The sequence below is a fragment of the Pyxicephalus adspersus genome, chromosome 6, assembly GCF_032062135.1.
Source record: "Pyxicephalus adspersus chromosome 6, UCB_Pads_2.0, whole genome shotgun sequence".
NCBI classification, from domain to species: Eukaryota; Metazoa; Chordata; class Amphibia; order Anura; family Pyxicephalidae; genus Pyxicephalus; species Pyxicephalus adspersus.
This window is the reverse complement of record NC_092863.1, coordinates 99333039-99351437: the sequence shown is the minus strand read 5'-3', so window position 1 is coordinate 99351437 and position 18399 is coordinate 99333039. Positions and strand designations below refer to the sequence as shown.

Below are 18399 nucleotides of genomic sequence, written 5' to 3'. Positions count from 1 at the left end.
TGAGGTCCTGATAAGTGTTGATTCATGAAGAATGGAGCTAGCTCAGCTATGCAGGCCATGACTCCGAGCCAAGCGCCTCCACATGAAAAACCATTTGTTTTGCATTAAGTCCGATTTACTAGCGGCCTTGTTCTGCGCTCTTATGTACTGCTTTTAATGTCCGGCCCTGTAAGCCCAGGGCCGAAGCTGCGGGGGAGAAAGCAGAGGAGATGAACGTGGTGTTGTCCCCTTACATAGATTTCTAAAAACAAATCTACAAAAATGATCTTGGTTGCTAAAAAAGAGAATTGTTCAGGAAAAATAAGTTGTGAGTCTTTTCTATAGGTTAGAGGTGAACTAATTGCCAAAAACACGACCCTTTAATAAGTGGTGGCTCCTATTGACTTGCACTGGAGAGTTAAAATATTTTCTATACATTTTTTGGATTTCATTCTTCATTTTGACTCTCCTGCTGTTCAAAAGCCACCTAAAATGCATTTTAAATGACCAGATTGTGAATGGTCCTCAAAAAAGCTATTAGTAGCTCAGCAGGTGATGGTGAAATATGACATCTTCAACGCAACCTGGAATACAAAAATATCTAATTTCTTTGTTTTGCTTTTCAGTATGTAGTAGTGTTTTTTTTGTATTAGGTTTCATGTTTCAACCAATCGGAGCTTATTCTTTCTGCAGTTTTTGTATCCCGTCTTTTTCTGCTCTTGCTGCTCCCAGTTTGGGCCCCGCCGTAGTGAGCTGGCTTAATGAATGGGGCACAGTTCAGGGAGCGTGGTGGCATAAAGGTCGGGACTTGGGAGGCTGGAGCCAGAGATTTGATTCCTTTGGCAGAGGAAGAAAAAATGTAAATGCAAAAAAAAATTGAATCCCCAGAGGGCCCCCTCACAAAAGAGCTGGTTCCTCCCGCAAAGCATAGAGATGACCTTTAATTCACATGAGCTGCCCTTTCATGTTGTATGTGGAACTTGTCTCCCCCCTCCTCCTCCTCTTCTTCCTTTTTTTTTCTTTAAAAGAATCTATCTTGGCACAGAAACAAATTTTTGTGGGCAATCTTTCTTAATGACCCCTCCTGTGGTTCATCTCACTTATCAGAAACAGCAAGGCGCGTTCCCTAGGGTAACTCAGACTAAACTCCATTATGAGTTCATCTGAACTTTTTCTGGAGGCCTTTTTTTACCTTTGTGAAAAGGTAATTTCCTCACGGTATTTATCTACCATTAATTATTTTTGTATAGTTGTAGTTTTTGTATATTTTATATAGTGTCCCCTTTGGAAGAGATTTCCCGTTTGGTCAGCAGGGCAGCAAATGAGCGCTAACACTTCAATGGAGACCAAGATGGCGACCATTATTGGTATTTAGTAACATGGGGAGAAGGGTCAGAGCTTGGGCCTGGGGTTTTATGGCAGTCTCTGGTCCTGTTGAGAACCCAAAGATCAGATGTTTGCTAAAGTATAGGTAGATCATGTACATTGTAGTTTTCACCATGGGGGCCAATGGCTGCTTTGAAATTAAGACGTCTGTTGTGTCATTTACAACTTCGGAGATTCAATTTACGGTTAGGATGGGGTCAGTTCCCAGCTTGCTTTGATGACTAGATAGGCCTTTTTCGGTCAGGAAAATTGAGAATCTATGGCACGTAGAACTGGAAATTAATGGGTTGACGCTTTATATTTTGTTCTCCCATCTGGTTGTAGCCAATGTGTTTTTGATATACATTATAAAGTTGATACTGGAAGAGGAGTCCTCATTGAAGATTTTCTCCTCTTTTCTTGTTTTGATGAGGGTTCAAAAGGCGAATCTCACCAGTGGGCGCACAGACACCACAAAACACAAATCCGGGGCCATGCTTCCCCCAAGTCTTTTCAAAACCAACCTTTCAAAACCTCAACACCCTCAAATCCAGAAGTCTTGTTGTCAGACTGCAACTAATTGTGGTTTATTATTTTGTTGAGTCGACGGTGTGAAAATTCATTTTCAAGAGCACAACTCTTTTCTCAGACTAGTGATACGTTTTGGAGTTTTAGCATTTAGTTGCTGCTTACTACAAAAGCCCCGATGGCTGCGTGACTGAAGTTTGGCATAGCATACAAGCCTGGAATGTTTCTTTTGATCGTTCTGGTATCTAGCGAAGTCATGGAGAACGAGCTTATTCAATCTGTGCATTTACAGCATGGTGACAATGGGCTCCAGATACAAGCTGCTGTTTGTACTGCAACAAAAAGTTATCTCTATCCCTGAGGCCATCCTCACACAAAGGATAGACACATAGTTACACCACATTGGCTACCTATTGGCGATGCCGCTGTTGAAAAGATAAGTTGCCTAAACTTTTTTTTTTGTAATTTGGGAAATATATGGTTTTATCGGCCTTTACGTGAGTCGGAAAGGGTGCGACCGCTAGCTTATCCTGGTATGTCTTTGGCAGCTAAGGAGCATGTTAATGAAAGATTACGTGAGCAATGCCGTATAGGGGCCTTGCAAAGTGAGGTTATCGTCAGGGGTTAATAGCAAGACGACAGCGTAAAGGCTTTGGATGAGACTAGGCCGCCTGCCAGACTGGGTGTACTGCTATAAAGTACACATCATCTGACCGTGCCTGCAAGAGGCCAGGCCGGTGAAGTGGAGGGAAACTGGGACTTGGCAAGGGCCCATGTAGCTTTTGGCCTGTGACACTTTTTCTTCTGTCGGCCTCTTTCCTGGCAGAAAACTCATTCAAACAGCTAGGGTGGGCTACGTGGGATTCAGGGGTCTATTGATCTGACTCGAACATCAAGACTGGATTTTTTCTTCCAGTATAGATCACGTCTTTATATTTAAATATTCTTTGTGTTGCGTTGGCTCATTCTTTTTTCAGCTTTGTTTTGTTTTGCTCCTCAGCAGCCATCTTTTATCAGCTCCAATACATTCTTGCAAGCCTGGGGTTGTTGTCATTCCAAACATCACAAGAAAGTATGGTGCCACTCAGGGGAGAGCTGTCTGGGTGCATTGCTCTCTCTGCACAATTAATGTTCCCTGGCTTGACGGTATCTGCCTGACGCCTCCATTATCAGCTACGTGACTGCACAGTTCTGAAAGTGAACATTGAATTCCTGCTGGTGCCGGCTCCCGATGACCTGAGAATGAGCCGTCTAGGAGAATACTGTAACAGGGCCATGCCGAGGTCACTGCCAACACAACCATCTTTCTTAAGCGGGATTAAATAACCCACACTGCAGTCTGGCTGACTGCCTACTGTCACCGAGCGGCTTCCTAAGAGTTTATTTTCAGCTGCAAAGATTTGGGCTTCTGATCCACAGCCTCAATTTAGTCGTGACACACAAATAAAACCTGAACATTAACACCGGAGGGTAGACGGCTATTCAGCTCTAAAGAGCCCCTGTTTTAAAAAAAGGTGGAGAACTTTGGATGGTTGCCGAAGGACTCCAAGACCCAGCCTGCCTTGGGCCGCTTGGAAAAAAACAACCCAGATGCTTGCATTGGTGGCTTTTAGGATATTGGCTTCATTTGTCTTCCATTGGTGTCAAAGTAGAAGTCACATTGATAGTTAACAGAAAATGCTTGGTATGGGGAGGAAACGGCATCATCCTTGGTATGAAAGTGTTGGCAAAAAAGTATCCATGTACTTAATAACCGTTCGATTAGTCATTGAAGAAGTATGCCGATGGATTCCTTGTTTGATTAATGTAATAATACGCCATTAACGGGTGAGCCCCTAGTGTAAAAATAAAAAAAGATTCTCTCCTTTTGCTCACTTGAACAATTCGTGACTTTTTCTTCCTTCCCTAAGCAATGGGGCCAAGGAGTTTGCTGGCAGCAGCTAATTTTGGTTTTGGCGGCTCTGCTCTCACACGGATCCCCACCCAATGTCATTATCTTGGGTTTAACTTATAAAAAGTAAACTTTTTTTTTTTAATGGTTTGTACTGCCCTTAGCCTTTTCACCCCAGCTTTTCTGCTCTGTTTTTTTAAGGCAGCAGGCTGCTTTTTCTAAAGGCTCTGTAGGAAATCCTGGTAGAAATTCAAAGTCCATAAAGAATAAATCCTGATGATGAACTTTAATTTGATCCCATGTAGTCTAGTAAATGTGCATGCATTGCATATATTTCTAATACTATGTGGTGAGTCTACCATAGACTTTTCCTTTTGGTGGTTGTAAAAGCCATTTGGTTGCTTTTTTGTGGTGTGTTTATATCCTAGACCCGATATGTCTGCTTCAGTTGCATTTAGAACCAGATTCATACCCTTAGCTTTTAACAAATGCACAAAAAAAGTGTCCTAACCCCTGTAAAAATAGGTTACATCCCTTTTTTATTCATGTCATGGCAGTTGGCGCTGGTACAAAAGCACAACAGCCCCCCACGTTCGTTTCTTTTTAAAGACGAGCGCTGCTTGCTTGCAGGGACTATTTGCTACGCTGATAGACTATTGACGAGATAATGGAGTTCAACCGGAGACCACGTGCCCTGGATGAGAAAAGAGCCTATTTAACCTACTAACCTTACTGCAAGGAGATTATGAGGCCGGGTTTTGTTCCTGGGATACAACAAGCTCTTGGTTGTACTTCTGTCTCCATTTGTGTTGCTTTGCCATATTGTTACCATTGTGAGCATTCAGTTCGCCCCACACAATGAAGACATTGGCAGCCTATCTATAAAACCACAATAGGCCGATTGCTTGCAGCAGACAATCCTTCATTGCTTTTCTACCTGCACTGTGCAAATATATTGATTGGTTAATGTGGGCCCGGGCTTCAATTTTCATTGTTCCTATTTGAAAAATTGAAACCTGCTATCTTTGGACAGTGGCTTTGTTGATGAGAACTAAATAAATTGTTGCTAAAACAATTACTTAATTACCCAAACCGTAATTTGGCATGAGGCATGATTTGGATGTACAATGCCAACTTAAGGCCCAATACACTTCATTTATACCAGATGGTATAAAATAACCTATTGCATATCATATGTTTATAGGAGGCCTAGATACTCATCATTTTGTGGGCATATTCGGGTGGTCAGAAGCACCTATCAGACGGTAATTCACAATATCAGACGGATGTCGACATTTCTTGGTAATAGATGACCTCCGTCATAGAGTCTGCCACCGAATTCTTCCAGTATTTGGCAATAATGTCTCCGTAATAACTCTTGCCACCGTGATTTCATCTGTGTTGTGCACATGACAACTTAACCTGTTTGATAAGTCTGCACTGATTCATCTTTGCCTTCCAAGATTTTAGCCTTTGTGCAGCCATTGCTCATAGTTATAGGAAGTCGTTACGACTGATAGACTGCATTGCAATTTTGCAACCCAAGTGATTCCGGGCGTTTTATGGTCGTGGTGTAACACCCCTATCAAGGCGATCTCTATTTATAAAAAAAAAAGTTGTCTGAGTTACATTATTATAGCAGACGGGAAGAGTTCAATAGAGCATAAAACCAGTTCGCTGGTTGTACTTTAACCTCGCCACTGACGTCTTAGCTGGTTAGACATTTATCAGCTTTCTGCCTGTGTTTTTGACCTGGCTGCCGTGTCTCCGGAATATTACGATTTTTAAGAAGAAAGTTCATTCCTCCCCCCCCTCCTTCCCTAAACACTGAGCAATTCTTGGCACTTGTGAGTGGCGACGGTGTTGTTTTTCTAATTTTAAATTGCTCGTGTCAAAGTAGGCACATAAAAAGGTATAAAAATGCCTATTTTCCATTCACAATTTGTATAAAGAATTACGCTTGCAGCCATGTCAATCAATAAAAAAAAATGTCCTCATGTAATGAAATACAACAACGGTGTTCATCCTGCAGATGGGCTGCTAAATGTGTTCATTAGCCAAACATGGCACCATTGTTTGCCTTTGCTATGACCAAGTAAAATATGGCCATGTCATCTCTAGCAGAGCTCCCAGTTTTACCCAAATCCATGAAAATGTAATTGCCATCATTTTGTATGGCCATATGGTGCGCACACAACACAACCTCAACACTTGACTTTCTCCAATGATGGGTTACTTTTTGGTGCCATTTAGATGTCCACCCAAGGCAAGGCAACTTCCGAGCAACACCAAGTTTTATTTTATTTAAATTCTTCCCATCTCACAAACACATGCACAAATGCATTCGTACTTTGCCAGGCAGAAAGTATTTGTGTGCGTGAGATGTGAGTTTAGCATGTGCTGAGAAGACGTGATTAGATTATGAAGGCAGACAGAAGTAATGATTAACTTTTTCAGTCTGCACACTGTCTCCAACCTGGCTGCGGCTTCTGGTGATGCGTGTTTTCTTTTTTCCTCCTCTGCTAAGTACTGTAATGGTGTGATGGCCTGAGATGGCAGTGAAGGATAACAGTGGTAGGGGGAAAATAAAAGGTTTTTTATCTTCATCAAATCCAGGAATGGAATTTAGGTGGAATCCAGTAAAAATGCTACAAAATGTCCTTGCATGCAAAAAGGGGAAAAAGCAGGAATTTGGTTTGGAATAAATGTTCATGCTTTGGAAAAGTGGCATGTGCTTGTCTTAACTTCTGCGGCACTCTACACAATGCAAACCAGAATGTGCATATCCTTTGCCCAATGATTATAAAAAGGGAACCTAGGAAACCTGGCACAGCCCTATGGCTTGTATGGGCTGGCCATTTTTGCCGATCCAGTCATCTTGGCCCTGTATTGGTTTCATCATCTTTTACAAAATCTTCTAACCAAATGGGCACAGTAGAAGTTGCATTTGTATCACTGAACATATGTGGGCCTTGTATGACCCTTCCTGTTGTCCCATGTAGGGTTTGCACTGTGTAGGCCTGATATGGCTGTCAAGGGTTGGGCACCCTAAACTGAAGTTTATGTTGGATGCTCATACTTTGTCCATCATGTTCATCCAAAAATAAAGCAAAATACAAAAACATAATAAATCTTTAGCTGATCCAGAAAAACCCAACAAAACCTTGAGGTTGATGCAATCTTCAAGCAGCTTTAGGTTGAGTTGGAACTGCCAGTTCCAAGAATTTCCCCCATTGCCAGCCTCAAAGGTGCCTATACATACAGCTAAGGGCATTTTATTCTATTTTCTCCATTCTTTATTCAGGCCAAGAAGCTGGAAGATCGTCCATTTTCCAGCTCTTGTCTTTGCAGAAATTGAGGTTACCATGCATTTTTTTGTGCAGACAGTTTGTACTTTGAGGGCCTTTTATATGCTGAAATTGTCTTTAACCAACTAACCACATTGGCACAATAATATACATTTAGACCGTTATTTCTTTTCCTGAATGAGGCTTAAAACATTACCATACTAACTCCTTTTATCTGGTGGGAACCGGGCGTATAAAAAATGGGATCTTTTTTCCTTTTTGGTATTCCTCCATATTTTGCACAAGATTTCTTCCTTTTTCTATGGTTGAATTCATGACTATAGCACAACCTTTTCTAAATACATGCTTCGACCATCTCCCATTCTCTTTTTTTGACCTTGGAACCGCCATATTGTGCTGGTCACATGATGCACCTCTACTAGGAACGCATTGTGATGTATTTAGGTTTTTGTTGTGTGTTGGATTATTTTTTCTATTTACTGCAGCTTTTGTGTGGTTTCTATTTTGAGTCTTTTGTTGGACTTTTTTCTTTCTTTCTAGCTAGCCATGGATAATACAGATGGCTTGCACTGTTTTAATAGTTTAAAAAGGCTTTTTTTGTTTCTAATTTTACATTGTGCAGGCCTGATAACCCCAACGTAGCTCAACTTAGGTTCTTGTGTGTGTGCACGCATGTTTTTGTTACAAGGTTTTAATTCCCTTAGGGTCTGTGCATTCCTTCTCGTCTCTCTCATCTCATGTGTAATAACCACTTTTTATGAATTTGTAAAAAAAAAAAAACTGCTGTTTAAGCTGTTGAGTTTAAATGGATGATGTAAACCTGTGTGTAGTTCACCAGGGGCTTACAGATCCAATGGTAGCTGGAATGGGCGCATGGGTTGGGAATCAAAAAATCCTGGTGCAAGGCATAGCAAACCATTCTAGAACTGCAAATATTGACATAAATAAATGGCGACTAATTTGGAACATCTCAATCCCGTTCGTGATCACTAGGACAATTTTACCCAAAAAAGATTGTGTTGCCAAGCCTGTATGTTCATTGCCCACAAGGACAATCAAAGATGGCTGTGGTGTTGTTATTTGCATTTTGTGACTTGCAGGCACAGATAAATTTTTGTGGCGGATCCTGAAAGAAGACATTTTAATAAGCAAATCGGCTTCTTGCCCGAGGCGGCACCCTCACTAGAAAGAGTTAAACAAACACTAAGCATCTCTCACTGTAAATAATACAATGTGAATGGGTTTTGGCCTCACTAGAAAACCCACCCTTCCTCTAAGGCATTTTGCTATTAAGCTAACCTTTAACTCCAGCCTACAAAGGCCACTCTATAATTTGCATGGCTGATGAGACTCCATTCTGGGCTGGGGGAATTTTTCCCCAACCGCTGGAGTCGAGCAGACAAGATTTTTGTTTTCGGTGTAATTTTTTTTTTTCATTTTCCTGTGTGGCAGCAGAAAAAATAAAAAGGATTGGGACCAATTTTAGTGAGAAAGGGAAAAGGTTAATTTCATGGCCTTTACGTGTGGTACCAAGAATGGGATGGGTACCAAGGGTATTGTCCTTGTACATTGCATTGGCATTGCTTGTTTTGCACAGGGTCCTCCATTATATTTATCATATGCAGGTTAAGGCTCCATTATTTTTTTTTGCTTTAGATAATGGAGTCTGCCATTGTCCTTGGACCAGCTGTGACCCTCTAGTATTCATCTAGCTTTAAGGTAGACCCTGATCTGATTTATTCTATGGGTAATAGGCCAATTTTTCCCTTCAGCACGAATCCTAAAATGCACAATATTGCAGGTCTCTAAAAGTTGCCTGTTGGGGGCGATGTTCCCAACTCTCCTTTCTACCTCTTGCAAACATCCGGCTCTCCAAAATGCCCCAGCGGGCATAAATTCTGTCCCTGTGTGTTAATATATAACAAAGTTTCTATTTTTCTTAAGGAAACAAATTACAGTCCCATCATTGTTATAGATTTAATGACCAGACATCCCGTCAACACCGCTGTCCCTTAAAACGGAACTCAGTCGACATATTTATAGTGTACCTTGGCTTCAAACCATTAATAAGTTTGGCAAATTACCTTTAAGAAAAAAAAAAGCGTAAAGAGCGCGAGAGAAAAAAAAAACTCCTTAGAGCCCGATGTCATTGAAGAAGCTGGTAGGGTTCATTCATGAACTTGAGCCGTACTTCCCATAACTGGGCCGGTTCATCGTAAGCCAGGATGGGCCGTTTTATACACACTGCCAATTAAATGGGCCTTTGTATGAGGCAGTGAGCGGCCTGTTATGTGGTATTCACCAACGCATACACAAACACACAAGACTAGTCTAGCGCTCTCTCCCCCTCCTTCTTCTTTCCTGGAAGGGACTCTTTCATGTTGGGGTGTAGAAAAAAAATAAATAAAAAAAGAGGAAAAAAAGGAATTTTCAAGCGGTCTAAAATCTTCTTTTATTTTTTTTTCTTTTTGCTACATTTCTGCAAAGCTTTAATGTAAGAGTCCGTGGTCTACTAGTTACACCAAGCCTCTGCAGTGCATAAAGAAAGAAAATAAGCTTCTGTTTGCCCTTTGTTCGAAGATTTCTCTTACTTTGAACCTATTTTCTACTTTTGTTTAGAAACTTAGCCTATCGGGAAGTTTTTGGGCTACAGAACACCCCTTTATTTTGGAAAGTCCTAGCACCCCTTCTGTCCTGGGGTGACAACCCTGGTTTCAATAAAAAAGGGGTCACTTGGAGGAACCAAAGTGGCCATTGGGGAATTCAATTGGTGTCATGGTTTTTCTCCTGGTGATCTCTTTATCCCTATGGCAGGGAAGAAGTTGTAACCAAGAGGAAAAACCATGTAACCAATGGAATTCCCCAATGCTCCTAGCACCCCTTCTGTCATAGGGTGACAACCCTAGCTTCAATAAAATGGTGGTCACTTAGAGGAGCCAAAGTGGCCATTGTGGAATTCCATTGATTACACTTTTCTCTTGGTGACAACTTCTTTGCTATAGATAAGAAGAGATCACAGGAGCAAAACCATAGCACCAATGGAATTCCCCAATGGCCACTTTGGCGCCTCCAAGTGACCCCTATTTTATTGAAACTAGAGTTCATTAAGGGAACCAGTGATGGGAAGGCAGTAGTTGGGAAGGCAACGGTCTGTATTCAACCAATCCAATCATGGAAAAGGTCAATGGACCATATTTTTAATATTGATTTCCATACAGGTCTTTCTTTTTTTCTTGACCCCCTGATAGGGTCACTTTAGGACCATAAAGCTCAACAGAAATAGGAGAAAAAAAAAAAAAACTTCCTCCCAGGCACCAACGTTCTAAATTAGGGTCATCTTCTATGTAAATTGGCTTTTTTCATTAGTCGGAGCGGCATTTGAAGTTCTTGTGTTTTGTTAGTAACAACAGGGGGCGTCTGCTGCCCTCAGGCCAAAAAATGCAAAGTGACGCCTGGGGCCAATGCTCCACCAATGTTGGGAGCTACTAAAAAGCTTGCCGCAGCCAGTTTTCCACCGCCAACAGTAGAGCGGTCTCCTTTCCCCTGGGAGGGGCCTGGAGACGCCAGCAACAAGCAGGCGAAGGGGTTAAGCATAGAGTAGCTCTACTCACCAAGCCTGCAATTTATTTGGGCTAGGTAATTACCATAATCTGAGAAACGTCTCTTTACTGACGTCTGTCTTAAAATTGCTGGGTGTACTGGCGGGGCTCTTGAGATGAAAGGGAAAAATGCAGTCTTGAGGATTTTCTTTCACGCAACAGGGTGGCTACAGAGCTTCATTTTACAGACATTTCCTGACCTTTTTTTTTTTTTATTAGTTTTTGAAAAAAAAAATTGTGTTGGAGTCAAGATCCTTTTTTTTAATGTGTAGATACATGTCTTAAAAAGTTTTTCTGCACAATATGCGAAATACAATAAGGAGGCATCCACCTCCCCTGCCAAATATTTATAACTTTTTCTTTCTTTCTGAAACTTTCTGAACTTTTTTTCCCTTGATTTCCTCCCTCAATGTTTTTTGATCCCCCCCCTCTTCCCCTTTCCTTTTTAACAAATACTTTTCTGAGTTTCTGCATGAATGTACTGTAGTTTGCAGAGGTTAGGTGAAAGGTAATTTGATAGTTTTACTAACTTCCCTCCTTCACTACCCTCCCCCCATTTTTTTGTAACCCTCCCTCTTTTTTCCCCTGCTAGCTGCCTTCTTTGGTGCCAGGTTTCAGTAGGATTGAGATATTTGAGCAAAGTATTGTGAGGCACCATGAAAGGGGGGAAATGCAAGTAACCAAGCACACCTTTTCCTTTTTTTTTTTTGTATCCCCCCTTCTTCTTTCTCATTTTGATTTGGAATTTTGTGCACCACCTCCTCCTGGACAGATTCCCCCCTTGCACTCCTTTCCTTATCCCATTGCCTTAAGAAAAGAAAAAAAAAGATAATTATTTGCAAGATCAGCTTACAAAGCAATAACTGGATTTTTAACTTCTGAAAAAAGTTTTCTTCCTCAGTTAATGATATGGAATTAAATTGTCTGACTCATGCACCCCCCCCCCCTCCGCCCCCTTACATTTTACCGCAAGGCTCTGTTTTAATAAGTTTTTGTAGCTTTCATGCAAACTTTTTGTCTTTCCTCATTGTCCTGTTGTTTCCCTCTGGTAGGTAGGTGTGCTGTCAGTACAAACAAACTGAGCTGGTGGGTGGCAGTTACAATTGTTAGCAGAAAAATACAATTAATGCTTCAGTGCAAGACTTCCGGTCCCCACCCTGCAACGCCACAAACCACAGATTGATGAGCTGGGGAGAGATCGTTACCCAAGCCAATTACTTTATTACAAAGACTCCAGGCAGTCGTGAAACAAAAAAATTGCTGCGTCTCATATATTCCTTTTCATTCGGATCGTCTGTCCATGGAGCTTGGGGATGATAATCAAAAAGAAAAATAATAATAAATGGCAGTTTTCTATAGAAAGCAATCTGCATCTGATTTGCTTTCCCAGCAGGCAGTAGGAGAGGGAGCAGTAAGAGTGAACAAAAGGATGGGCTTGTCAGTCTTCTGCTAGTTCATGCAAAGATATTATGTAATGCATAACTGTAGTAGAGAGAATTGAGGTCACCAACCTGGCTGTGCAGTCTGAAAAGGCTAGCTGCCATGCTGACCTCTAGGAATGGCCATGCAGATCAGAACATTTTCTCATCTACAGCTTGTTCTGCTTCAGCATTTTCGGATGGTTGGCTATTGCATTCCTTGTATCAGTCGCGGTTGCTCTCATAGGCTTATTTTTCTGTTTATTAAATGTTTTAGGGTACAGTGGGAATCATTTTTTTATTGTTTATGTTGCAGTAACCACCCTTAGCCTTTAGGTGACACTGTTGCCAATTTTAATATATGTACCAATCAATCTGTACTTGTATGTAGCATTTAAATAGAACTCAAATTTAATGACATTTAAATAGAACTCAAATCTAATGACCTTTAAACAGAACTCAAATCTAATGGTTCTTTGTTTTCTCTTTGCAGATTCCCAACTTCTTCAGGAGTCTGGGGACCCGTCCCATTGGTGCGTGGTAGCGTACTGGGAAGAAAAAACACGGGTGGGTCGTTTGTATTCTGTCCAAGAACCTTCCCTGGATATCTTTTATGATCTACCTCAGGGGAACGGCTTCTGCATAGGACAACTGAACTCGGACAACAGAAGCCAGCTGGTGCAAAAAGTGCGCAGCAAAATCGGCTACGGCATCCAGCTCACCAAGGAAGTGGACGGCGTCTGGGTTTACAACCGCAGCAGCTATCCAATTTTCATCAAGTCGGCCACACTGGACAACCCCGATTCTAGGACGTTATTGGTCCATAAGGTGTTTCCCGGATTTTCCATCAAAGCTTTTGACTATGAGAAGGCTTACAGTTTGCAAAGGCCCAACGACCACGAGTTTATGCAACAGCCCTGGACTGGGTACACTGTACAGATAAGCTTTGTGAAAGGCTGGGGACAGTGCTACACGAGACAGTTTATCAGTAGTTGTCCCTGCTGGTTGGAGGTGATCTTCAATAACCGATGACTCGGAAACAAGTGGACTTCGGGACTTCTTTACTACTTGCTGCTAAAATTTCCTTCGGAGTGCTTGCTTCTTTGTGCATACTTCCCCCCCCCACCTTTTCCCTCCCCAACAGATGTTTGTTTTTGAGAAATAGCTTATGTCGAGGATATTTTTTTCAAAAACTTTTCTTACAAGTGTGAATGAGGTCTCACGGAAGAGAACGGGGTCGGTATGGGTTGGGAAGAGGAGGGCAAGTAAAGGACGGGCCCCCCTCACTATAGTAGTCCTTGTCTCATTGCAACATATTTTATTTAAAGCAAGGGGGGGACAAATCAGTATTTATTTTTTATATAGAAGCAAATTCCCCCCCTGCTCGATCCTCTCTACGATGTTTGGGTACAGAAAGGCAAAAGGCCATGAATTTGGATAAGATTTTTTGTGGGGGCTTGAAATGACCACCGTTTTGTCCTACACCAGCCACCTTCCATGTGGAGCATGTATTTGCCGTGAGTTGCCGTAAGCTTTAACAGCCAATCACACATAAGCTTTGTAACTGGAGAAAGAAAGGCTGTCTTTGATTGGCTGTTTTTGATTACTGCACCTCGATGCTTTTTGCTCGAAGTATGGTATCATGTCCTGGGTTGACCTTTACCATAGCTCGTAGCCTCTACTTGCAGAACGGATTTTAAGGAAGAAGTGCACTTTGTAAAACACCTTTTGCTTATTTGTATTTAGACAAAGCAAGTTTTGAAAATGTAACCCCACTGTTTTTTTGTTTTTTTTCTTATGCTACTGCAAATTGTAGATGGGTCCTGTTGGAGGTGGATTCTCAGAGACCCTTCAAAAGAAGCATAACTGGCATCCATTATGGTTTGCAGCCTACCTATAGAGGCTTCCAATTGGCTGAGAAACTTCCTATCCTGTCTCTATCTTTTTTGCTCCTCCCCTGAGCAACTCCTTTTCCTAAACACACAATTTAAAGCACTTTGATCAAGGCATGTGCTGTACAGAATACAAAATTTTGCAGTAGTATGTGTTGAACTGGCCATGTTGAGGGAAATCATAACTGTTTTTTTATAAAAAAAAAGTGCACTTGTTCTTTAGGTCTGATTTTGTAAACTTGCTTTTCCTGAAAGATTCCATAAAGTATTTCAGGTGCAAGAATTAGCAGTCCAAGCAGGGGCCCACATGTCACCATGGCTGGTTCAGAGCTGCCATGCCGATTGCAGATTGTCACGTTCAAGGTGTATAGAGAAAATATGTGCTTGAGTCTGGAGTGTAGTGATTGTGCTTCATTTTGACCAAACCAAAAACTGCCGAACTGCCTAACCCCCTCTTCCATAATGCAGATTATCAAACACTTTTTTTGTATAGGGGCAGTGCATGTGGTTTGTTGTTTTAAATAAGCCAATGCAATTAAGAAGAAAAAAAAGCTGATTTTTCTAAGAAAAAGTTCACAGACTGACAAATTCACTTTATGTACGTCTAATGTAAACTTATACCTATAGGATATTCAAGAGCCGCAGTGGTCAATGGTTCAAGAGATTCCTGAATAAGTGTCTATGCTGTGCGAAGAAGTGTTGTTTAAAGACAATGTGTGTGTTTTTTCTATGTTCCGTAACTGCCAGTGAGTATTGGAACTTTCAGAGGCAAGAAAGTGTTTTGCACTGTGGCTTCTTGGTGTTGTTTTTTAGGAGAACACAATGGGGCAATCATATGTGGTCATCATATATGTCTATGTGTTATTCCTGGCGCTCTTATTGGCTGCAGAGGGCCTTGAATGCACAGTTCCCAAATTCTAGTTTTTTAATTGTTGTCTATAACGAGTTTTGTTTTACAGTTTTGACAGCACAGTGCATAAACACTTTGAACTTGCCCTTTGCCATAACCAAATCTAGTATGAAAGTTCTGAATGGGCATTGGTGGACCTAAATCATCTATTTGGCTTGTTATATCTCCAGTTCCTCTTACAAGGCCATGAAGTATACATCTGGGGAGGTTGGACTCCCATTATTTGGCTTGGTGTTGAGGAAGGAGACCAACATTCTGCTGGAGATCTCTTGACCTTGAAGACCTCAGAAGTCAAGAAGCCACTTAGCTTGCCAGTGCCCACACAGAACAAAAATATCATATTTGGTTGGGTTTAAGGCAGCCAGTTTGGGAGCCAAACCAATGTGTGTGCGAATGGAGCCTAGCTGGCCACAAAAATGTTGCACGCCACAAACCGAATGCTCTCCGCTCTTATAGCAAGTTGACCTTCTGATTCTCATTGGTCCAAACTGGAAGCCTTTCAGAAGGTGACCTCTGAACTGCGGCCATGTATCTGAAACATACAGTATTTGCTCAAATTATTTTTTTTCCCTCCTTTTTAAGGTACAAGTTATGCACAGAGAACCTTTTTTTCTTCTATATATCATACGTGGAGTATGATACGTTAACATTGGTTATAGCTCAATGAGCATGTTAAACATAAGCTATTTTTCTAGATACCTAAAAAAAATTTAGATGAACAAGAGAGTAAGCACTCTTTGGAACTTAAAGCAATGTAGTGCTTTGGAGAAAAAAAATGAAACAAAAACAGACTCCTTAAAACAAAAAAATCTGAGATTTATTAAAGAAAAAAATGTATTTTATGTTATATATAAATATATTATTACTTGTAAATATAAAAGACGTTTTATAAGCCTCATTATTTATGTATTGTGCAATGTGTATAAACGAGAAAAATTAAAAAGATGCACTTTGCTTAATATAAATGCAAATAACAAATGCCAAATTAAAAAAAAATCAAAAATTTAACTTTTTTGTTCTGGTTTTTTATTATATTTTATGGATTATATAAAGTGAAAGTCTGGTTTTGTTGAAACAAAAATATTTGTCTTTTGACTTAATACATATAGGTGTATTTCCTTAAATTTGCATGCCATGTAGGCATGCCCGCCCGATCGTGTGATCAGGTCCGCCGGTCCTCATAAGGTGACTTGGTTGGTGCAGAGTGGTCAAAAAATGCATTTTGCATGGGTGTGTATTTCTCAAAATTCTGAAACTGGTCTGTATAAAATCCTGCAGCCCTAGCCATATCATTTTATCTCCAAAACTAAAAAAGTTGCAGGGGCTCTGCTAAGCGCTTTATAAATTGGACAGTTTCTAGAGTATAACTTTTCATTGAAACAGAAAGACGGTAACAAAAATGGCACTGGTGGGTCACATTGCACCTCCTCTTCTTTCCTCTGCTTCAGTTCTGCAGCTTCTGCGAGGCTCTTCTACATTGGATACCCCTGGAATTTTTCAGATGCCCATGTCTCCTTTGGTGTGCCATCTCTGATGTCCTGGCATGCACAGTTTTTGTATTGGCAATGGTGCTAGTTCACGTATCAACCAAACATAAAACTTCCCCCGCCCTTGATTTCCTGGTCCTATTAAATAGATGAGATTTTATGTATTGTTTAGAATTTTTATGGCTATACCAATGAAAGTGCAGCAATGGTGATCACTCTGATGCGCACAACCCTGACCTGACCTCATTGAATTCATAAATTTATAAAAAAAAATGGATAAACGTGAAGCGTTTCCTTTTACATTCCCCTAATATCAAACTGATGTGATATGATTTTATAGCAGGAGCTTGGAAGGCTTTGCTTTAAAAAAAAAAAAAATATATATATATATATATATATATATATATATATATATACACACACACATACTGGGATAAATATCATGGGCTGCACAAATTACATAAAAGCTAAAAAAAAATTCTGGACTCCACTCAGACTACAGAAAACCTATCCCCTTATGGAGGAAAGGATTTGTTCTGTAGTCCAGAATGGAGAACTGGCCAAGGATGACAACCTTGCTTGGAATTGCACCTATTACCAGCTCCAGCTGCCTTTTAATGGCTGGTAATTAGGGTAAATATCGGGCAGCAAGCCTGTTGCAAAGGACATAGCAGAAAGCATTTTTATCAGACTGCCAGCCAATGAAAAAATAAAGTAGCTCACCACTATTTACCCTGACAACGGACATACTGGGCGATATTTACCCTAGTTACCGCAAGCCATTTGGCCTGTATTTGGTGCACACAGCAGCCAGCCCACAGACCTAGTTAGTGCAATGAGCACCTGTTCAATTTACTATAACTTTATGGCTTTTTCAGGGCAAACAAGGCCTCAGGCCTGTGTAGAGTAAATGCGTCACTGCTGTATCTTGCACAAGGAGCCAATGGAGGAAACCCAGTAGAAGGACTTTTAGTAGTGCTGATTGTGCCTTGGAATTCGAAGAGGAGTTGGAACGGTTAACGAGAGATGAAAGTACAGATTTCTATTATAGGTATGGCCTGGTTTCAGTGCTGGTTGCTATGGCAACAAGGCCTCCTTAATCCCCCTCTAACCCTAGGCCTTGATCCCCAGGGGCCAATATGATAAATGTAACCCTCCATAGACCTCCCCCAGGAATGATCCAGATACAAACATGGACACCCAGAGATCCCTACACTATATTAAATCCAAAGAGGAAAGCCTCTCCAACACATGGCTATAAAAAATAAATAGAAATAGACCTAGGAACGCAAAGAGGTGGAAACAGCTCGTTTATTTATTTATTTTTTCAGAATGTTTCCCTTTAAAGCGGATGATATCACTCTGTGCAGGGTGTCGCTCTGCAAATTTATAATGTGACAGTCGCCATGGCAATGCAGCGCAGAGACACAATAGAAACACAAGCTCCCCATTCTTAGAATTCTGAGATGGAATCTGTTAAAAGATCGCAATCTGTGATAAAACAAACGTTGAGAAAAGCACGTCTTTCTGCATAGAGAGAGAAAAAGAGCGAGGCGGGCGTGCGGGAAAGGGGAAATATGGCTTCCAGATTTGCAGGGGTATAAAAATGGAGAGGGAAGGGCAGATTAGGCAACCGGTGAGAATGGAAAAAAAAAACTTGCAGTGGAAATCTAAACTTATACTTTTCAGCTTTGGAGAGGGACCATATGTGTCTGTGCAACCTCCTACTCTCACTGCAGGGGGCGGAGCCTCAAAACAGGGAACACATTTGGCTGCTTTCAAAGGATCAGATCAAAGGGAGTCAATCATGAGGAAATGCAGAATTAGGTTGCTTTTGAGGATGCTAGTTCCCTGGCTGTCATGATGATGCTTTCTTTGGCTTCAATACTGAGCTTCTAACCTGAAACAAGTACAGCAAAATCTGATATTTCTCTGACACTCACATTTGCAGTGAGGCTTTTCTCAGTATGCAACTATGCCAGCCACCATTGTTCTCCCATGGCAGCCTGGTATACAGTATTT

The 18399-nt window shown here is 41.1% G+C and overlaps 1 protein-coding gene across 1 annotated transcript in view; it reads left to right on the top strand.

Moving 5' to 3' along the window:
• SMAD7 (SMAD family member 7) overlaps positions 1-15898 on the top strand; it is a 28332-nt gene extending 12434 nt beyond the window's left edge. Inside the window, exon 4 of the mRNA XM_072416727.1 lies at positions 12582-15898. Coding sequence (XP_072272828.1) covers positions 12582-13120 — 539 coding nt within the window. The 3' untranslated portion in view covers positions 13121-15898. The remainder of the gene's footprint in view (positions 1-12581) is intronic.
• The last annotated feature ends 2501 nt before the right edge of the window (positions 15899-18399 follow it).